At 40.1% G+C, this 22786-nt stretch overlaps 1 protein-coding gene across 1 annotated transcript in view; it reads right to left on the reverse strand.

Annotated features, from left to right (window-relative positions):
* Nucleotides 1-22786, reverse strand: part of sptb (spectrin, beta, erythrocytic) — a 75832-nt gene that overhangs the window by 29586 nt on the left and 23460 nt on the right. The window contains exons 10-31 of the mRNA XM_028566721.1: nucleotides 22659-22776; nucleotides 20979-21137; nucleotides 19659-19961; nucleotides 19417-19567; nucleotides 17644-18514; nucleotides 16895-17032; nucleotides 15522-16281; nucleotides 14774-14976; nucleotides 13529-13619; nucleotides 12957-13103; nucleotides 12318-12584; nucleotides 11671-11895; nucleotides 10967-11056; nucleotides 10054-10344; nucleotides 9605-9735; nucleotides 9160-9364; nucleotides 8102-8325; nucleotides 7649-7799; nucleotides 6797-7041; nucleotides 6118-6256; nucleotides 5672-5756; nucleotides 506-702 (exon numbers count right to left, since the gene is read on the reverse strand). Coding sequence (XP_028422522.1) covers nucleotides 506-702; nucleotides 5672-5756; nucleotides 6118-6256; nucleotides 6797-7041; nucleotides 7649-7799; nucleotides 8102-8325; nucleotides 9160-9364; nucleotides 9605-9735; nucleotides 10054-10344; nucleotides 10967-11056; nucleotides 11671-11895; nucleotides 12318-12584; nucleotides 12957-13103; nucleotides 13529-13619; nucleotides 14774-14976; nucleotides 15522-16281; nucleotides 16895-17032; nucleotides 17644-18514; nucleotides 19417-19567; nucleotides 19659-19961; nucleotides 20979-21137; nucleotides 22659-22776 — 5191 coding nt within the window. The remainder of the gene's footprint in view (nucleotides 1-505; nucleotides 703-5671; nucleotides 5757-6117; nucleotides 6257-6796; nucleotides 7042-7648; nucleotides 7800-8101; nucleotides 8326-9159; nucleotides 9365-9604; nucleotides 9736-10053; nucleotides 10345-10966; nucleotides 11057-11670; nucleotides 11896-12317; nucleotides 12585-12956; nucleotides 13104-13528; nucleotides 13620-14773; nucleotides 14977-15521; nucleotides 16282-16894; nucleotides 17033-17643; nucleotides 18515-19416; nucleotides 19568-19658; nucleotides 19962-20978; nucleotides 21138-22658; nucleotides 22777-22786) is intronic.

Raw genomic sequence — 22786 nt, forward strand, 5'->3', positions numbered from 1 at the left:
ATTATTAACTAAGTCTTGGAGGTTTTGTCATATCACTCCAATCTTAGCATCACTGCACTGGTTGCCCATTAAGTTTAGAATACATTTTAAAAATGTATTAATTACATACAAGGTCACCCATGGTCTGGCTTCTGATTACATTAAAGAGCTTTTAACCCCTTATAGCCCAGCCAGGCCTCTACGATCAGCTGATTAAAATATTTTAGCTATTTAGCTTACATGGGTTTCTGATTCCAAATTCACATCCTGTAAATCTTTTAATCTGGAAAGCACTTTGTGCTTAATGCTTGTAAAGTGCTATATAAATACATTTATTATTATTATTATTATTATTATTATTATTATTATTATTATTATTATTATTATTAATATTAATTAAGTAACATTATATGACGCATTACTGCCATCATCTTCAGCCCACATGAACTAAATATTTTTTGTTTCCATAGTGTTTTTCCTATGTTTTTTTCAGCAGCATTTATGTTTCATATATTTCAGTCCATACCGTAGTGAGACGCTCCAGTGCAGAGAAGCGCTCTTCCCAAGTGGCGGTGGATTTCTCGAAGGCCTCGTGCCTCTTAAGGAGTTTCTCGACCTCGTCCACAGTGTGGCCCAGGTCTTTACTGGACACGTAGGGCTCCTGAGCGATCAGCCAAGCCTCCGCCACCGAGGCGTCCCGAGCAAACTGACACACCTCCAGCACTGAAGGAAACAAAGACAAAGTCATTAGGGTAGTGTTTATCTTACAGTAATACCATTTTAAAATGTCCTTCAAGTTTTCATGAATATTAATGCTGGCAATTATTTGATGAGATGGTTTCTCATTGAATGGGTTTTTGAATCAAGACATTGTGTTGGAGGAAGTGAGAAATGTAATAGACAGGTCAAAACTGAGGAAAGCTGTTGGGGTAGAGGGAATTCCTAATGTGTGTTAAAGTCATCATCACTTTTGTTTGTGCTTTTCCGTTTATTACATTTTTGTTTCAAATATAGTATTGTTCCCTCTACATGGTATAAATCCATTATTAAACCTGTCCCAAAATCTTCTAAGGATGACCCAAGAGTACTTCTCAATTATAGGAAAATCAGCCTTCTTAGTACAGTGTACAAATTATATTCCAGTATTTTGAATTTCAGGCTGACTAAATATTTAGAAACTGTAAATCTGTTGGTTGATGAGCAGAATGGATTCAGAAAGAACCAAGCCTGCATTGACCATATCCACTCAATTTTGACTATTGTCAGATCAAGAATTGCAGAAAGTAAGTCTACTTTTGTTTGTTTTGTTGATTTTAAAAAGGCTTTTGATTGGATTCCAAGAGATTTACTTGCCCTAAAATTTATAGAAGCTGGAGTAGATGTAAGGTTTTAGAAAGCATTAAAATCCTTATATAGTTGGAAGTAAATAGTCTGTATGGAAGTAAATAATCTACAAACTGGTTGGTTTCATACTCCTTATGGTGTTAAACAAGGTGACGTTCTTTCTCCCACTTTGTTTCTAGTATATGTAAATTACTTGACTCTTGGAATTAAGGAATCTAATTTAGGTATACATCTAAATGATTTAACTTTGGGTATTTTGTTGTACATGGACGATATTGCTCTTCTTGCTGAATCAGAAGATGACTTACAAAGTATGTTAAATCTGTTAAAGAACTGGTGCTACAGATGGAGGTTATTAATAAATCAAAGTAAAACATAATTTCAGGAAAAAGGGTATCCAGAGAAGCAGGAAGACATTCACTTTTGGGACTGTATCACTAGTGTATACATCAAAGTATAAATATTTGTGTTTTATTCTTGATGAATTCTTAACCTATGAAGCTGGTATTACAACCCTTGTCGATTCAGCTGGAAAAGTGTTAGGGTCTGTTGTTAACAAACTTAAAGTATGTAAAGACCTTGGGTACTCTACTTATTCACAACTTTATGATGCATGCGTTTCCCCCATATTAACTTATGCGTCTGGGATTTGGGTTTTTAAGGATCTAAAACAGCAGACTCTGTTCAGAACAGAGCTATTTTTTAGGAGTTCATAAATTTGCTCTTATTTTGGCTGTTCAAGATGATATGGGTTGGATTCCTGGTTCAATAATGAGAAAATGTGAAATGATAAGGCTATGGAATGGTTTGCTTAACGTGTCTGATGATAGAATTAATAAAAAGGTGTTTCTCTGGGCCAAAGCACACAATTCCCCGTGGACTAACGGCATATATGATGTTTTTGAAGAAGTTGAATTGCAATATATATATGGTAGTAATTTCACTTGCAGCATGTACACAATCAGAAGTGAGTTACTTGCAAGATTAGAAGAAATATGGTCAAAAGACATTCTGCTAAAACCAAAACAACGAACTTACAGTATATTCAAATCAAACATTATTATGGTTACTATAGACCTATATCTAACCTTCCCTTTCTCTCCAAGATCCTTGAGAAGGTGGTTGCTAATCAGCTATGTGATTTCTACATAGCAATAGTTTATTTGATGACTTTCAATCAGGATTTAGAAAGCATCATAGCACAGAGACGGCACTGGTGAAAATTACTAACGACCTTTTAACTGCTGCAGACAAAGGACTTGTCTCCATTCTTGTTTTACTAGATCTTAGTGCTGCATTTGACACTATTGACCATTCAATCCTGTTACAGAGATTGGAACACTTGGTTGGCATTAAAGGAATTGCTCTAAGCTGGTTTAAGTCCTATTTCTCTGATCGATCTCAATTTGTTAATGTTAATGATAAATCCTCCAAGTACGCTAAAGTTAGCTATGGGGTTCCTCAAGGCTCAGTGCTTGGACCAATTCTATTCTCCTTATATATGCTTCCTCTAGGCAATATTATTAGGAAACACTCAATTAACTTTCACTGTTATGCGGATGACACCCAATTATACTTGTCATTCAAACCAGACGAAACCAGTCAGCTAGCTAAATTTCAAGCGTGCATTAAAGATATAAAATCCTGGATGATCTATAATTTTCTGATGTTAAACCCTAACAAAACTGAAGTTATTGTACTGGAACCAAAACACCTCAGAACCTCATTATCTAAAGACATAGCTGCTCTGGATGGTATTGCCCTGGCCTCCAGCACTACTGTCAGAAATTTAGGAGTTATTTTTGATCAGGATATATCCTTTAATGCCAATCTAAAACAAACCTCAAGAACAGCCTTTTTTCATCTTTGTAACATTGCCAAAATTAGGAATATCCTGTCTCAAAACGACGCTGAAAAACTAGTCCATGCATTTGTTACGTCCAGGCTGGACTATTGTAATTCCCTACTGTCAGGTTGCTCAAATAAGTCCCTTAAGACTCTCCAGCTGATCCAGAATGCTGCAGCGCGTGTTCTCACAAGAACTAAGAAAAGAGATCATATTTCTCCTGTATTAGCTTCTCTGCACTGGCTCCCTGTTGAATCCAGGATTGAGTTTAAAATCCTTCTCTTGACCTACAAAGCTCTAAATGGTCTAGCACCATCATATCTAGAAGAGCTTCTAATACCCTATTGTCCCACTAGAGCACTGCGCTCCCAGAATGCAGAGTTACTGGTAGTACCTAGAGTCTCTAAAAGTAGAATGGGAGCAAGAGCCTTCAGTTATCAGGCTCCTCTCCTATGGAACCAGCTCCCAATCTGGGTTCGGGGGGCAGAAACTGTAATCGCTTTCAAGAATGAACTTAAAACTCTTCTATTTGATAAAGCTTATAGTTAGGGAGTGAGGAGTTGCAGTGTTCACCTAACTGGCCCACCTGCTTCTCTTCATAATTGTTAGATTAATAATACATAACAAAGTAGAGGGAGGCAGGCCAGCCAAGCCCGATCCGGCAGGGGAGAGTTCTAAGCCCGAAAAGCTACCTCTCCTTATGACCTGTCTCTCTTAGTTACGCTGTTATAGTTACGCTGTTATAGTTCTAGACTGCCGGGGGACTTCCTTCCTTCCTTTGACACACTGACCTGCTCTCTCCTCTCCCTTTCTATTACTATTACTATTACTATTTGTGTGTATCCCGTTCCAGAAATGCTTGTTACTAATCCTAGCTTCTGGGGAGTTTACTCCCCGGAGTCCTTATGTTTTTTCCCCCAGCGTATTTCCTTGGAGAACGTTGGCACCAAGATCCTGGTTCCAGCTGTCGCCGTGGTCCTGCTGCACTCCCTGCTGAGCTCAGCGGTGCCCTGCAATGTCATGCTGCTTCCTGCTGAACCCTGCAGCTTTCCGCTACATCCAGTCACTGTTCCATTATTAATGTGACTATTATTGCCACCGATCATCACACCCCCAACCGGCCCGTCAGTCACCGCCTACCAAGAGCCTGGGTCTGTCCGAGGTTTTTTTTCCCAAGAGGGAGTTTTTCCTCGCCACTGTTGCACTGCTTGCTCTTGAGGGAATTACTGTAATTGTTGGAATTGTTGGGGCTTTGTAAATTATAGAGTGTGGTCTAGACCTACTCTATCTGTAAAGTGTCTCGAGATAACCTATGTTATGATTTGATACTATAAGTAAAATTGAATTGAATTGAATTGAATTGAATTATGGTCTTGAACTATATGTTACAGCAAACTTATCGAGAAGTCAGAGGTCGTTGGTGGCTCAGTTGAGAACAGGAATCCTTCCCCTTGCCTTTGAAGTGGGTGGATTCAAAAACATCCAAGAAGATAAAAGGTTGCGTGAACTATGTGAACTAGGAGAAGTTGAGAACGAATCACATTGTCTTTTGTATTGTCCGTATTATGATGAGCTAAGAACATCGATCTTACATGAAATGTCTGTCCAAAATCCTGAAATGTTCCGGTGCACGGATGATGACCAATTGGAGTGGTTGTTTTAAAACTTTTGTTTCTAAAGCTTGGCAAAAAAAAGACTAGAAGGTTTATTTGTTTAGGGTATGTGGTTACTTTGGCATCTGGTCCTTTGTCCTAGCTAATGGTGTCTTGTAAGCCCATGTGGGCTGGGCATATTTTATCGTATGCATGACACAATAATACAAATATTATTTATTCATTCATTCATATTTGAATGTGAAGATATTTTGAAAAGTATGAAGATTTTTACAAAATAGGACATTTTTTGGAAAGAGAGGACATTTTGAAAAGTAAGGACAGTTTCTGAAAACAAGAGCATTTTTGTAAAGGGACGACAGAAAAGATATTTTTTAAAAGTGGGAAATATTGTTTTAGTTGAGAGCATTTTTTATAAACTATGGATGTTTTTTCGAAACTGAGGACATATTTTAAAACGTGACAACATGTGAAGATGTGAAGAACATTTTAGGAAGTAAGGACATTTTTAGAAATATTACATATTGTCTATCTCGTATAAATATCTCGTAGCATTTTCTCTCGACTGTATATGCTGTTTATGGAGGTTTAAAAAACAGAGACGCATATAGGAAACATTTAAAAGTGAATATATAATTCCAAAGTATAGTTGAAGGGATCACCCGGTGTTAGAGAAGGCGCTGTGTCAGACTGCAACAAAAGATGCTCAATGGATTCTGAGTGTTTTGAGGAACAAAAGCCACAGTGCTCTTTCATGTGCAAAGGTTTGTACATTTGTACATTATTCACATCAGTTGGTCATTTGACTTTGGGCAGGTATAGATTTGAAAAGGAATAATGTATGTACAGGATTTGTTTTTATGGTGGAGGTTAGAGTGGTTTTACTCACAGAGTCTGAGCCAGTCCCATCTGTCATCCCACTTGAACATCATCTCCTTCCTTTTCTCCATCAGCTGCACCAGCTTCTCTTTGATCTGACACAAGCAGTTAGAAGTCGCAGTTACATATCAGCATTATTAAACAACTCAGCCCCAAGGCTGGCTATTATCCTCTAAGAATTAGTATTGTGAAGTAATTAACCACACGTTAAATTCAGGCCGGGGTCAATTGCTCATTTAAATTCTTTTGGCTATTCCATTTCTAATTAGTGTTTGCTTTATAGTCTCCCTGATGAGTGTAAGATGAGTGGAATTTTTTCTTTCGTGGCAATCCAATTGGTTCCATTGTGCCAGACAAGAACAATCACTCCCAGAAAAGTAATTAAATCTAATGAAAGCAGCAATTTGAGGCCCAGCTGAGGATGAAAAGAGGCTGTCTTTGCTCACGAAGCCTTACCTCAGCAGAGTCTCGGTGCTTGCGTGTCAGCAGGGCTTTGCCGAGGTCTATGCAGTCAGTGAATTTTGCTCCCCTGGCCTCGATCTCTGAGCGGATCCCCTGGTGATACTTCTGCAGGAGCTCCACGGATGAGACATCCCTAACGCAGAGGGAAGGATATTTAGTGAACAGGGATACATGACGTTTATCTACCTCTATTGGTAGGGACTGGAACTGCAGCAGTAATGACCATGCTCTGGCACGTTTACAGTGTCTATAACTAGTACATAAATACTGCAGTTGTACAATATACATTCTGCTAGTAAGATAAAGTGATAATATACTAAAGCTCAAAATATAAATCTTTTGAGAGATAACAGCCTTTGGAAATGGCAGAAATCAATGTTGATAATTTGACATTTTAGTTGTATTAATTAATTAGTTTGAGCTTACATCTTATTACTCAGTAAACCATTTTTTTCTGTTTCCACCTATCATCAAAAAATAAAATAAAAATATGTATATATGCATACAGAAATACTCCCTGTAAAAATTGATTTAACTCAGTTCAAATGTGGGCTTTTTTTATTCATCTTTCCCCACAAATCATTACTATCTGAATCCGATGTCAGTTGCATCCCCTTGGTGTTTGGAATTAGCAGCAATCAAACTGTGAAGTCTTTGTCCGGGCTGTGCTCACCTGGGTTTCTCCTGAGTCTCTATTTGCTGGATGATGCTCTCCATCCAGGCCATCAGGTCTCGCACCATGGTGAAAAAGCGGAACTTCTCAGCTGTGTCCACCAGTTGCGCTCTGCGGCCGTCGCAGGCGTCCAGCAGGCCCTTCCAGGCTTCCACCACCTCTCGTTCTGTAGCCTGGATGGACTCCGCTTGGCCCCCTGCATACTGGGCATGAAGCCGTGAAGCGGTCTCCTGGAACTGTTGAACCTGGAGGAAGGAGAATCACAAGTGAAATCATTGAAGTAAATCATAAAAATAAAAAAGTGTCCCTCCATTTGAAAATGGGTTTGATTATTGTTACTTTAAATGGATGTTTGGTGCAGAGTTGATGTATGTGTGTGTGTGTGTGTGTGTGGGGGGGGGGTATGAACAGGACTTGTGACATCACAACTAGTTTGGAGGCCAATCGTGGTGCAAAATGCAACCTACACAGGTGTTACTTAAAGCTATTTAAAGGATAAAGCTAAGGGAAACAGCAGAGTGGGGTGATCATTCTATGTGGGTATGATACTCAGATTTCACATTACATATATTATTTTCACATATTGTTAAAATAAAAGTATTGAGTACTACAGCTTGATTTACCTAAATCTTATCAACTGGTTGTTCATCCCTGAGCGATGGGATCAAGAGGCTGAAACCAATGTAAAAATCCCCCCGTTGGACCAGCATTTATGGCTTCTTACCCTTTGAAAAAAATTTTCACAGTTGCCCAAATATTGCAGCACTATCTCCTCCCTCTAGATATGAATCATCAAAGGTTGCCTTTTGGCTGCTGCCTGCTGTGTAAAAGGGCTGATCCCCTGTGTTGTACCTGTTTTCCTAGAGCGGTGATGTCTCTCTCAAAGGCGGCGTGCATTCTGTGGAAGGACTCGGCTTTGCTAAAGTCCTCTCCCACATCTTCGGGCAGCTCTTTCTGCTTTTCGTGGATCTGCACCACTAGCTCCTTCCCATCGTCAAAGTACCTTAAAACAAAAGGGATTGTTCTCTCAGTCGCTTTGGCTCTGTTTGTATTATCATCACATGTATCGTTGTACCTAATATAATCAATGCAAAGTTGTCATGTTCAAGTGAAGACAGTGTTATTGTATCCAGGTGTTTTATATCATTAATATCATTAATTGCTCCAGATATCAATATCATTCTCACTTGTTGTCACAGTTTATGTTAGATTGCAGGATTAGACAGAAAATCTTAATGGCATGATTCCAAATTTACATGCCGTCTTTCGGATCATGGTCTGGTGTATCAATACTGTTTTCCTTACTTGAGCAGTTCATAAGATGTAGTGAGGAGCTGAGCGCGAGTGTCGATGAGCTCCAGCAGATCAGCCCAGCTCTCATTGATGGTGTCCTTCCACTCTGCCATGGCGGCTGCCTCGGTGTGGCCGGCTTCGATCAGCTCGTCTATCGTCTCGTTGACCATGTCCACTCGCTCCTGACCCACCATCCCCGTCTCCCGCGCAAACTCACGGAACTTATCCCTCAGAAGCTGAAGGGAAAGGACAGATATGTTTTTGAAAAATTACAGGTAACAACAAAAAATGTTGTATGGAATTACAAATTGCATTTTGTTTTAAAGTTGCACAGGACAATGTGCAAGCTGGGAGCCCATATGGCAGCAGAAGAAACTATTTGACTTGTATACCCAACCAAGAAATCCCGCATCATGTGTTTCTCAAAACAGATGGTCTGTGATCACTTTACACTAAAAGAAGCAAAAGCATAAAAGCTAAATATGATATAATAAGATAGGAAAACCATCCCCTTGCTTTTCTCTTGTGTATGAGACACTTATTTTTCTGTTCCCTTTATTGTAGAAATTCTAGTCAGTAAGCAGTAAAACAGCTCCAAAATGAGATAAAATGGGTTGCGACATAAGAAACTGCCACGTGCAGCTAAATGTGTATTTAAACACCTCTACTATATCAATCAAACATTATTAGCATAGCACCTTTAATACAGGTACACTGCAATTCAAAGTGCTTTACAGAGCTGACAATAAGTCAAATGTAAACAGTAAAACAGTTTGAGACTAATCCACACAAAAAATTAAAATGATGAAAATGAAATTTAAAAAAACTGTTACATAGATAAAATCCTGCATGATATAGAAGCATCCATCTCCCTGCGTCACTCAGAGTGAGAAATGGTCACACTTTTGTTATACTTTTGAGATGATAAAAAGCTGATTTTGGTGAAATATGAGCTCTCAAGTTTTTTGCCTGTTGGTGCAAAGTAAGTCCTAGAGAATTTTATTAAGTGTCTCCCTCGGTTTCTCCCTCTGTATGTGCAATAATGTTTTCTCAGTTTTTGTGAATAATACCGTGACGTGGTCCAGGTCCTGGCCCATCTCCTGAGAGGAGGCCACCACGTCTCTCTCTGCGATCCAGTGTTCCAGGTCCTCTACCTCTCGGCTCAGCAGGAAGTGGTGGAAGGTGTGGTCCAGCTTCTTCCTGCGGTCCTCTGCCAGCTCCTTCAGCCCTGCGTACTGCTTATCCACCTGGCCCTGTCGCCTGATGATCTCCTCACTGCAGACAAAGTAAAAGGAGAGGATGGAAGGAAACGAGATACAGGGAGGACGGAGAAAATGGCAAAGAGATTTAGGTTTGCTCTAGATGAGGCGTGTGATTAGGATACAGGAATTATCACACTTTACATGCTTGTGTCTCTTATTGCCATAAACCACAACTGACTGGGACAACATGAGTGAATTAGCATCCTCAGATGTAATTTTTTCAGTGTTTACATCAAATGATCAAAGCACAAACCCATCAGGATGGTCCTCAGCAAACATTTTTTGGGCACGGTCAGCCAGCCTCTGAATGGAGTAAGTATAGTCATCCACGGCTTGCTTAAGGATCATGTGGCGCTTCAGCATCAGCATGGCACTCTGCTCATCCTGGAGAGATGAAAGAGGAGGAGGAGGAGGCAAAAGCAAAACAGTTAATGAAATTATGTGGAAAAAAAGGGAAAGGACACTAAACATCAAAGCAAAACAAAATACTCCAAATGAGCTCTTAATAGAGGCTGCCACTTACAAAAAAGCGTGTCAAATTAATTGAAGAAAACCCTGTAATCATGTTAATATATGCAGTGCCACTTATTATTTGTACAACATGATGATACTTTGTTTTGATTTAGATAATGAGATCTGTTTCAGACATCTACAGTCACTTTCCTGATTAATTCTTGGTCTGTCACGTGCTCTGCTCCTCACCTTGGCCTTTTCATCCGCGATCATGTAAAGCTCCTGCTCCCCTATCCAAGCTTCGGCCTCGTCCGCGTCGTTGTAGTAATGCTGGGCCGAGCTGGAGCCGCTCAGCCTCTCCCTGCGCTTGGTCATCTCGTCGTTCAGCCGGGCCCACGCCTCCTCCAACTCCTTCAGTTGGTCCGTGATTCGCTCCGCCTCCGGTCTGCCCTCTGCGCTGGCGGCCGCCGCCATCCTCCTTCCTCGCTCTAGCACTTCATCGACGCGAGGCTGGTGGCCCTCGATCTCCCTCTGCAACGTCTGACGGACAGAGAAGAAGACAGTGTAAAGTGTAAGGCAACGCACTAGAGACGATATGATGGTGTGCAAGTGGCTGTAAACTACCTCTGCAACTGCTTTTATTTTTTAAAGAACTTCACACATCAATCGTTTATACTTTTGTGATATATATATATACAGAAACAAACAGACTAAATGTATTCGAGGATACGTTGTTTTCTTTGCTTTTAAAGTATAGGTAATGGATACTATGTTGACTGGCTTTTGAAAATGAGTTTACTGCACAGTACAATTGACAGAGAAATAATCTTTGAAAAAAACTATTTTGATAATGGATTGATAATATGTTTGTCTTTTTTCAAGCAAAAATAGTGAAACACTGCCAACATTTGTTGTTCCAGGATTTTCTGCTTTTCTTTGTCATATATAATTGTAAACTGAATCTTTTGGGCTTTTGAACTGTTGGTGGAACAAAGGTCATCTCTAGGGTCTCTAGAGAATTAAGAGGGGCATTTTTCACGTTTTGAAATTTTTCTAGACCTTAATCAGAACAATTAATCAAGACAATAATGTCAGAAGATTTTTTCAAAAGTAAGAATTTACAAGTTTCCCACAACTCTTTTCCTACAGACAAGCCCCTCACCTGGTTCTTCTTCAGCAGCATTTGCACAGTTTGAAGATTGTTGCCATGCTCTTGTGACATTGCCAGGGGCATCCTCTCCTCAATCCAGAGCTGAGAGAGAAGAAGAAGAAGAAGAAGAAGAAGAAGAAGAAGAAGAAGAAGAAGAAGAAGAAGATCATGACAATGAAAAGAGAAAATAGTAGCGACTGGTTTCTGTTAAGGAACAGCTGTTCAGATCTCAGATGTACACAGAGTAGAAAAGATGTTAAGACCACGTTTCTTATACTGAATTTTACCCCTTATATATTATGAAATGCTTTCAACATCTCAAACAGTAATACGCCTTCTTTAAGCTGACTGAAGTGGATTTAGGCAGTGAAACAAAAAAGGGATCAAAGCTTTTTACCCAGATTCACCTGCAGTGTCAATTTCATGGCGAGAGCTGGTGGTCTAACTGTCTTGCATACTAAGTGCACATACTATACTTGAAAACTTAATTTGCAAGTTAATAAGTTATTATATTTTTGGGGAGAATCTTCCCTCTGAAGTTAAGGCTTCAATATTTCCCAAAAGGTGTTATCATGCTGTCATTCAAAAGCCAACATTAATCCAGCTTCTTTAAAATAATCTATCATCCTTACTCAAATGTTGTGCTATCAATCATTTTGTGAGAGCACAGGGAGTTTCAACAGTTTAATTTGCTCTGAAATTGGATCCACGCTTACAAGCTCATCGGCCAGGTCTCTGTAAAACTGATGGACAGCCTTGGCGGCCTCCAGCTTGCCCTTGCGCTGGGCCAGCGGCGTGAGGAGCTGCTGGAAGTCCCTCTGCAGGGCCTGCTGCTCGGCCTCCAGCTCCGGCTGGTCCTCCCTGCCTCCGCCGTGCTTCCTGGTGGCCTCCTGGAGCTCCTCCAGCTCCCGCGCCCGGTCACGCACCTGGTTCTCTGTCATCTGGTTAGGGCGATACGATTAGAGAAAAAGATGAATAGCCTTTCAAGAGCCTAATCAGAATGTAGTGGAGGGTTTGTCTTGCAGTTGTTACCAGATGTCATGAAGCTTTTACCAATGCAACACCGAATGTAAACTAATTTCGAAGATTTATGGTTGTAGCCGTGTTCTAGTTTCACATTAACATTTATACGACGTTTGTTGTGTTCAGATGCCAACAGTAAACACCAATACAGATCCGACACAGGTGCTCATTCACTCAAAGTTAATCCTCAGAAAGCGCATAAGCTAAAGCTAAAACTACTTTGTATAATGTATTCACTCTCATGGTGAGATTTAACTACAAGTGATTTAAGAAGCGCATTGCAGACACACTAAGCATACAAATCTCCAGTATATACAGTAAATGCAACAGAAACACAGACCTGATGCTTCTTGAGCAGGATGTTGGCTTTAGTCAAGTCTCTGACATCCTCGTCTCCGCTCTGCAGCTGCTGCTGCAGCCCCCCGAGCCACTTCTTCATATCAGTTATGCTCTGGTCGAAAAGCTCCGAGCGGTTGGCATCAAACAGCAGCCGGGCTTTCTCCTGGGTTGTGGACTCCAGCTTGTCCCAAAGCTCGTGGAGTTTGGCCAGACGCTCCTTCACGATGGGCTCAAACTCAGGCTTGGACTCCATGAGCTCCTGACCCTCCTGCATACACAAAAACACAGAGAGAAGATGATTTTGTTACAAAAATGCTCCACTGAGAAAAAAATATCACCTGAAGTTTTACCTGAAGCTACTAATGGAGCAGGAAAAAGTCAATAAAAGGGTGAATAAAATGTTGATAAGATTTACAGCTGCATCATTTGTTTAAGTCTTGTGCTAATAATCTTTTATAAAACAAAGATAACAGAGACTTAATCGATACTTAATGCTTAAGGCACGGTGAAACAAAATAAAAATGCATTTTCCAAGTTACCCTGTGTCCGTAATTGTTCAGGTATCTCCTAATATATGCCAAATATGTCAGAAAAAGTATTTTTATATCAACATCCCTCTCTCATACACAGCGTTACTAACCTGGTCTACTTTGTTGAGCCAGTCCTTGTTGGAGGCCAGCTCAGCCATGAAGGCCTGATGTTTCAGCCATTTGCTGTGGAGGTTCCTGGCCTCATCGTACGACGTGTCCTGAGCTGTGAGCATTTTCTCGTTGATCCACACAGTCAGCTGAAGCATGGGAAAGGAGAGTGAGTATCAGGGATTAGCAACAGACAAAAAAGATTCAAATTAACAACTAAGATTCAGGCACGTACGGTTGAAAAACTTATGAAAGTCATGGAAACGTCAGCATTTTAAATGTGTGCAGGGGTGACTTTCTTTGAGCAGGATTTACTCCTTTATCTTTTGCAAACAGAACATTTACCAATTAGCCAAATGGGACCCCTATCCCAAATAGGGAAGATATAAATTTAGTCGCAGAAAGTCTCATCAAGTACCACTGTGTTAATATAAACAACGCAGTGTGTGTTCGACAAATTATCTACAATAATCAACACTGTGGTGTCAAGTCTCGGTGAAGAATAATGAAGCTAATAATTAGTGTACTAATTGATGTTACCCAGTGATTAACAGTAAACTGACGGTGAACTTACATCCTGAGTGTTTTGCAGGAAGTGCTGCAGGTCGCGGTTGTCTCTGAGCTTTTCTGACACTTCCTGGGCTCTTCTCTTATTCTTGTTATGCCTGGAGGCCAAACACAAAAATAACGAAAGCAACCAAAAAACATTAGAAATACAACCCCAGACTGACTCCGCCTTTTAATGAAACATCTCGCTCAGTGACATAACAGGAGGCAACACTGAACAACCAAGAGAGGGTGAATCATTGATCATGAGCTCCTCCTCCACACAGAAAAAAATACCTGACACAGTAACCCCAAAACAGTCATCTGTTTCTCTGCTACACCGTGAAGAATAGCTCTTACTCAAAGATCAATATCCATTATTGCGGGCGCCTGTCTACTGAGCTGAATTGTGGGAGTTAATGGGTCAGGCTCCCATGCCCTCTCTGCTGCCTCACGTTGGCACTAATGATACAGTGATAAGAAAGCTGTTTCACTGCTGTGCCGGTTTGTTACATGCCAGACACGGTTGAAACCATGAAGAAGTATAAATAAGACTGAAAAAGATTTATTTTTCCACATAAGATCAGGACCCATACAGTATTTATCAAATGTCTATAAGTGAAATGTTGGACTTGAGTGATGATAAAGTCTCTAAAGTTGGTTAAGAGTGAATACTAGATCACTGCAGTACAGTTTCCAATAGTAATTCTTATTTGAATATTATAAATATATGGGGTGGAGGGTGGGGGTTGAGTGGGCATGGAAAGCTGTGCATAATTGTATAATTTCATCTGGGTATTTTTGTGAAATTCAACATATATATATTGATACTGTACATATAACAATGTATCACTTGTTTTTGCAGTGAATACATCACTGAGTAGTAGTGCCTGATTGTCTGTTCCTTATGACAGAGCATAAATGTGGTTAATAATGTAGGAGTAAGTTGTTTGATAAACATGTCTTATTACTTACACTCTGCGAAAAAGTTAGTGTTTTACTCCTAAGTTAGGAGCATTGATTAGAACATTTCATTAAATACATTCATTCACCATTTCCCTGACCAGAACCAGTTAGAAAATCTACAGTGATTGTGGGAAAGAAACAAACAGAGAAAGAAGACCTCTTTAAGTCGAAATCTGTTCAGGAATGTGGCTGAAATCATGTCAAAGCTTTCTCAGAAGTACCACAATATCATAATCAATTTCTACTTTTAAATAGCCCTTTTAACAACACTTTATTGAAATTATATTGACTTAAAAAAACAACTGACCTATCTCGGATTGAGTCCATTTTGTCCTGCATTTTCCCAGAGTACAGGTTGTTGCTGTCCACCAGCCGCTGCCCCCCCTGCAGAGTGCCGTCAATTTTGTCCTCGTTGGCCTCCATGGTGCTCAAAAAGTCCTCATGCTTCTTCAAAGCTTTCTCTGCCCCAGCCAAGTTGTCGGGCTTGTCTATGTGGGCCAAAGTGTACTCCTGCAAACAAAGCAAAAAAAGAAAAGAGACAAGCACCCTTGAGACACTCAACCGGTGCTGCATTCTTCCAAACCACATCTTTTAAATACCTATAGTATCACTAACCACATCATAAAAATAGCTCACCCTAACTCTACGGAAGCTGAAGATTTTGAGAAAAATCATGATCCTACTTTAGATTGTCTCACTCCAAAACACATGCTGTACTGTACATGCTGGCCATCCAGACTCTAAATACATAATAACTCTGCACCCCATATTTCACATTTATTATTGTTCTTAAATTCATTTTGCTGAGCTTTGCAATATTATATTATCATTAAGATCTGTGCAGTACACTTATTATTTATCACAAGCTACCTGCCCTTGTTTTATGATAAATGTTATTTGTTGTATGAATGTTGTTTTTATGTTATAAACGTACGCATGTGTGCAATATAGTTTTTTTTAAGCACCGCTGGGAGGGGCTTTCGCAATTTTGTTGTATTCATTGTAATTGTCTAATCTAATCTAATCTAATCTAATCTAATCTAATCTTATTTTACCTGGTTGTTGAGAATGGCCTCTACAGCCTTGCCATCCCTCATGAACTGCTGGAAGCCCAGACCCTGGTCCAGGAAGGTCTTGCGGCTGTCCCACATCTTTTGCAGTTCAACCCAACCACGGTCCAGCCCCTTCAGCCTCTGCTCCAGCTGCTGGTACTGAGGATCATCCTCCTGACCCTGGGTGACCTGGGCACCGGTGTCCCTCACGCGGTGATAGTCCTCCTCGTGGTTGATTATGTCTTCACGCACCGCGTCATGAAGGCTGAGCTGCTCCTCGGCCTCCGGCAGAGTGGCTGGCATTTCCTCCGAAGCCACAGCCTTCTGGGTCTTGAAAAGCCAGGACTGGAAGTCATCCATGTCTTGGAGGAAGGTCTGTAACTTGCTGACCTCGCCCAAAGAGTCCTCTCTGTCTTTCAGGGTCTTTCTTAGCGTGTCCCAGGCTGCGTCCAGCTCCCCTCTGCGGGCCAAGATGTCATCTGCATTCTCCGGGTGGTCCTTAGCCAGCTGGTCGGCCTCTTTCCTCAGGAAGTTAAGCTTGGTCTCGATGGCGGCCAAATCTCTCTCCATGCCAAACAGTTTCCTCTGGATGGTCATGACGGCTGCCAGGTCATTGCCCAAGTCCTGTGTGGACTCGATCACCCGTGTCTTGTCTCTGATCCAGGTCCCTGTCTCGTCACATTCCAGCCCGTAGTTGTTCAGACTAACGGCAGAATCCACTTTCCTCTTCTTGTCCTCCACCATGGCCTTGAAGGCCTCCCACCTGAAGGAGAATTATTTATTGAATGTTTAAATCACTTTAATAATATCTTAGGGTATGTTTTATACCCTGCCGTGAGCCCTAAAATACATGTTTAAACTTTAGTAATGCTTTACTTGATCAGTTATATCCTAACAATCTTCTGTAAATCCTATAAAGTTTATGGAAAGAACCATGTAATTTCATACTAATTATAGGGAAGATAGTAATTTCCTTGGAAGAACTCAAGTTAATGTAGTCAATGTATTTATTATTCAACTATTATTGGATTTATATTATATATCCTCCATATAATCTTCCCTGTAGAAAATGTCACATTTCTGCACGTCCAGATGAATGGCTATGCACTGACTGAAAGAGCTGGCTAGCAAGTGTACACAAATTGTCACTATTTTACCTCTAATTAGTTCTAAATTACAGACTTCTTTAGACTTCATCTGTTGAAAATTAATAAGAAATTATAGACCTAGAATACAAAGTGTTACCTAAAGAGAAAACCTAAACATATGTTATTTATTTCAGGTTTAACACTGAATAATTTATTAGAAATGCTGATGTACAAATAAACAGTAATCTTTATGACACGTATAATGCACAGATAATATAGTCAAAGCACCTCTTATTAAGTCGCGTCTGACATTCTTTGACCTCTTTGGTACGAGGGTGTCTGCTGTCCTCGAGCTGTTTCGCGGCTTTATTGACATCATCGACTCTCAACTGAACATTTGCCATATCTTGAGCTAGAATGCTCAACCTGAAAACAAGAAAAGTGATAGTTAAGATAAAAACAGCACAATGCACATAATGCATAACCCCATAAAAACAAGACCTGTAAGAGAAATATGCTTTGTTTTTTGAACATTAATTTGGTATAACTTTAGTGTGTAGATTTTTATGAATTACAAAATTAAATCTAGACCTATATAAAAGATAATTCAGTAGTGCACAATAACGAGGGGTGTAAATCACATATTGTATAATTATACAATATTATATTGATTCTTTGGACAACAATACAATATCTAATGATATCACAAAGTCTGCCACGATACAATTTGGATTTGATTCAATTCAGGGGCCTGCGACCGATACGGGACGATACATAAGCCCATTTAACACAATCAGTTACATTTATATATATTTATAAAAAGCAACTAAAATATGATTTGACAATTTCATTACTAAGCCCTTCCAGAGAAAAAAAAAAAAAAAAATTAATATAAAGTAGGAATTTCAAAATAAAGGCACATCTTAAAGATGACGCTATGTATCGATATTTTCGCTTTGTATCGATATATTGGATCATTGATGATTGAATCGATATATCGATATATCCTTAATGGTAACAACATTTGTTCTGTGTACCTATTCTGTACTACTTCCAGATCCTCCAGCTTCTCAGGCACCTCTAATCCCACCAACCACGTCTCCTTCTGGCCCATCCAGAGCTCACAGGCGTCTGTCTCACTGAAGATGGTGTACAGAGCCATAGCGTCATCTAGCTTCTTCTGTCTCAGGTCAGCCAGAGACATGAGCTCCATGTACAAGTCCTTGATGTCTTTCAGACGTCTCTGGATATCAGGGGTGTTTTGTAGCTCCTCTGGCAGCGCATTGGCCTGTTTGGATAGAGCATCTATGGTGGCTCCGTTCTTGATTGTTTCATTCTTCAGGTCCTTGTGCTTCTTCAGTAGCCGCTGGGTGGTGTACTCATCATGGCCGACGTCATCGCTGCTCATCTGCCTCTTTGCGTCCAACAGCCAGGCCTTGAGGTCATCAGCGTCTCCCTGAAACTGGAAGAACCTCTGGGTGTCCCGGAGGTTCTGTTTCCGAAATGCAGCCAGCTCCTCCAGCTGCTGCCATTGCCTACTGATGTCGTCCATGCACTCTTGAACCTTCGGGGAGCCAAAGTGCTTGGCCTGGATCATCTTATCTCCTTCGGCCAGGACTTGGTCCAGATTGGCACGGCGGGCTCCGAGCTCGTCCTCGAAGGCGCTGTGTTTGCTCTGCAGCACCAGCACGCTCGTCAGGTCCTTGCCATAATCCAGGGAGGAGAAAATGTGCTCCTTCTCTCTAATCCAGCTCTCCAGCTCAGCCACCTCCCACAGGAAATACCAGAAGCGGCGGGACTGCTCCAAGTGAGCCCTCCGCTGGGCCGCCAGGGCACAAAGCTCCTGGTAGCACAAGTCCAGGTGTTGCACCCTGTCGCGGATCACCTGAGGATCACATGGCTTGTAGGCTGGGGGAAAAATGGACAGTATAATTGTTATATATATCTACTTTATATTTCACTTTTTTCTGGGATGCTGGTATCTATAGCATAAACTGTGTGGAGGGCACACATATACTGAACATGATGAGAGATTGTAGAAGTGAATTTGCACATACAAACACTTTTATTTCTATGACCAAACCACTTGATTTACTAATATCTGCAATGGGAGGAAACCTAAGCAACCATGAGGAGAGCAAACTCCACATTAAGGACCACATTAAAAACTTTATGTGTTTGTTACACAGGGTTACAACAGCAACTACTGTGCCATAGTCAACCTTTTATAAGTTTGTTATATTTAGTAGCTTGTTTGAAATAAAAGAAATGTACATCAATTGCACTTAATGTACTTTGAATGCAGGTGTAAATGCCATAATTTTGTTAGATGACGTGTAAGTTCTGTTTGTCAGCCTGTTCAAACTCAAAAATGTATGATTCAGGCATTGGTTGAAATTTTTCAATAACAGTGTCAATATAATACCTGCTTTTTAATACTGATGCCAAAAAAATAATACTTTCTCAATAGCTTTTTCTACACCCTTTCTTGTTCATTTAACAAAACAGGCTAAACTTCATGAACACAGCAGAGATTAATGTTTTGTAACAAAAGCAGCAATTCATGAACTTTGATGAAATAAAATATTAGGAAATATAAGATCAACGAATATGTAAACAAGACCAGACAAAGCATTTCATGATACAAGTTTTCATATGCTCAATGCTGCAGGCACCTTTTGGTTTGTGCTTAAAAAATATATAGGGATTCAATAATCGGCCCTAGTCAAGGTCCATGGTCTGCAATCAATTTAGTGTCCTCATTCCTAACAAAACCAGGAGCAAGAGGCCTGATGAGCCACTGCACTTACTGTCTCCGTTGGCGAACTTGAGAGCAGCAGCACTGGCGGTCTGCACTCTCTCTGCCTGCAGAGCGATGTCATTCTCTAACAGAGCGTGTTTCTGTAACAAGTCTTCCACTTCCAGCAAGTGTTTCCCATAGTCAGGAGACAGAAGTCGAGCCTAAAGACAGAAGGAAAGAATAACCCGATCAGTTTAGTGAGTTTAGAAAATTAATGTTATTAGTTGATGAATGTTGCCTCCTGTGCTGCACCTTCATGTCGTCCATCCAGCTGATGATGTAGAGCATCTCCTGGAAGATTCTCTGCAGGGTCAGGTTCTTATCCAGACGCGCTCTACGAGCCTTCAGCAGCTCCTGCAGGTAGTCCCACAGGCGCAGGATGTTGTCTTTCCGCACGTCAATGCGTTTCGAGTCATGGTATCGCTCAGACTCCAGCTCCTTCGAGATGTCCACCAAGACCTGAACACGCTCCTCATACGCAGCGATGTCCGTCTCAATGGCATCGTGCTTTTTCTTCGCTGCCTCCACTGCTGGCAGGTCGTAGCCAAAGTTGTCCTGAGGAGAGGAGACGAGAGCAGAGAGGTGCTCAGGGCACAAGACATAATTCAGACAGAAGTCTAATGCTAATAATACTTGTGTACTTTTACTAATTCTACCCATTTTAATTGCATTTTTAACTGTAGTGGAATCTTGATAATGTGAGGTAATCTTTTACTCAACGGTGCCCTGTAGACTTTTCTTGTAAATAACCAAAAGTTATGTGTACATTCATTGTGTAAATCCCTGAGCTCTAACAAATGTGCTAAATATGTTTGCTTCCTCACAAAACATTTGCAGAGCTGTTTTTTTGCTTTTTAAATCCAGCATTGTTTACATCTCTGTTTACTAGCTTGCGGACTTCTTCTACCATGCCTTTGCTTTCATATTGCAGCATATCTTTGTGCGTTACAACCACCGCTCAGTGTAATATAGGAAAACTATTAAACTATTGACAGAACCATAATGTGTGCCGGTTATCTCAGTTTGTAGAGCAGGCGCACATATACAGAGGTTTACTCCTCGATGCAGAAGGTCCAGGGTTCAAATCTGACCTGTGATGGTTTTCCTGCATGTCTTCCCCCCCTCTCTCCCCTTTCATGTCTGAGCTGTTCTATCATTAAAGGCAGAAATGGCCATAAACAATCTTTAAAAAACAACTGATTTTCCACTGATTTTGTTTACAAACTGATAAATGTTTCCTTTCTTTTAACTTCTTTTACATTTTTTACAAGTAAATTGCTAATTGCTATTTTTTTACTTGGAAGTGATGGCATCATCTCTCCATTTTTTCATGGCAACCTGTTTATGCCTTTTACCTTTCATCACAAATAATTAGGTGTGCAAACAACCTGCTGTGTCAATTAATTAATGCAAATATTGTTAAAAAAAGAAAAGAAATAAAGTGTTATACATGTCATTTCATTTAAATTGGTTAGTGTAATTGAGATCAAGGCCTTTTTCAACAGACACATCAGAACAAATATCAGATAATAGCATCATATAGTTCTGCTGTATTTGTTGTTGATGTATTACCTGAGCCACGAGTCTCTGGTTCTCCAGGAGCCAGGTCTCCCTCATGGCAGCCTTCCTGTCGAATCTTCTGGCCATCTGTTCCAGCTTCTCCTGTCGGATCAGCTCGTCTCTCAGGACGCGCTCCCGCTCGTGCTCCGCCCTCTCCAGGCGCTCCCAGGCCTGCACACAGATGATGAGATGATGTTTGTTGTTTTGGAGGGAGGTCGTAGCAATGTGATACTTTCTATTTCCAGTTTAGAAGTTATTCACTTGATCCCATCAACATATACCTCAGTAGTCAAGGACAGCTACAGAACAACTCCTGAAGTTGGTTGGTATTAAGTGCTGTAGGCTAGATGTTTGCTGATGCAACTGAGCAAACATACAGTATTTACTCACTGCATTACCCTGTCATTAGGACCTTACAATTAGGGCAGCAAATAACAATTATTTTCATTATGGATTTTTTTTTAAATTAATAGTTTGATCTATGAAATGTCAAACAAATTGTGAAAAATGGCCATCACAACTTCACAGAGCCCGAGATGTCTTCAAATGTCTTGTTATGTCCAACTTATACTCTCAGACATTGAATTTGAAATGATTTTAAACACAGAAAACAGCACATTATCACATCTTTAAAACTGGTATAAACAGATAATATTGGACATTTTTGCTTGATTTATGACTTAAATTATTAATTGATTATCAAAATTGTTACTGTCAGTCTACTAATAGATTAATCAACTAACTGTTTTAGATCTATTTACAATACATGTGAACAAATGTCTAATATTGAGCTATATCAGGGGAAAATGGATGCCAACCTTGCTGTGCTACTGACATGTTAGCATTATCTTTTTTCTTTTGAGACACATTTGTTTTATGTTCTTGTGCCTGCAGTGATGTTTAAGATATGTTTTTTTATTGTACAGTTTGCTGTAATGCATCGGTATTACCAGTATAATCCAATTCATTTGTGGTTTAATTGTTGCCTCGGGACTGCGCAGTGCTAAATGAATGGAATGAATTTTTGTCCATCTAACTGAGAAACCACATCTAACTGAGACCTTTACATGATTGTCAAAAGAGAGACTTCATATGAAAAAGCCAAACATTCTGTCTGTTAAAACTAGGGCCGAAGTGATTAGTTAGTAATCGGTAATCGTTACAGAGTAATCGGTTAGTCCATTTATTTTGATAAGGAATTAATCGTTTAAGTCTTTATTATTTATTATTTACCTTTATTTAACCAGGAAGAGACTCACTGAGATTAAACATCTCTTTTTGTCCTGGTCAAGACAGTAAACAGTAACAGTACAACCACACATACATACAAACACAGAATACACAAAAACACTAAAAACATAAAACAACTGAAACAGCAAATCCCTCAAAGTCAACCACAATCTTAAACACATCAGGCAAAACATCTGCAGCCAGATGTGGCTGCCTCAAGTCTGTTTTCATTTTTTTATTTTGAGATTCTGCTGCTTTCATTGTGTTATATGATACTAAACTGAATATATTTAGGTTTTCAACTGTTGGTTGAACAAAACAAGCTATTTTCTTTTGTGATGGGCAATATTTTTTATATTTTTTTAATATTTTTTATATTTTATAGACCAAAAAATTAATCAATGAATCAAGGATATAATCTGAAGAGTAATAGATAAGAAAAAGAAACATGATCCTTCTCACCCTGTTGATATCCGCGACCAGGGCTCCTTCTTTAGGCGTGTAGACCCTCTGGTTGTTGGCTCTCATACGACTCTGGATTGTAAACAGCAGCACCTCAAGGTTTCCTTTTTCCTGGAACCTGTAAGAAC

Source organism: Perca flavescens, chromosome 20 (genome assembly GCF_004354835.1).
Source record: "Perca flavescens isolate YP-PL-M2 chromosome 20, PFLA_1.0, whole genome shotgun sequence".
Lineage (NCBI taxonomy): Eukaryota > Metazoa > Chordata > Actinopteri > Perciformes > Percidae > Perca > Perca flavescens.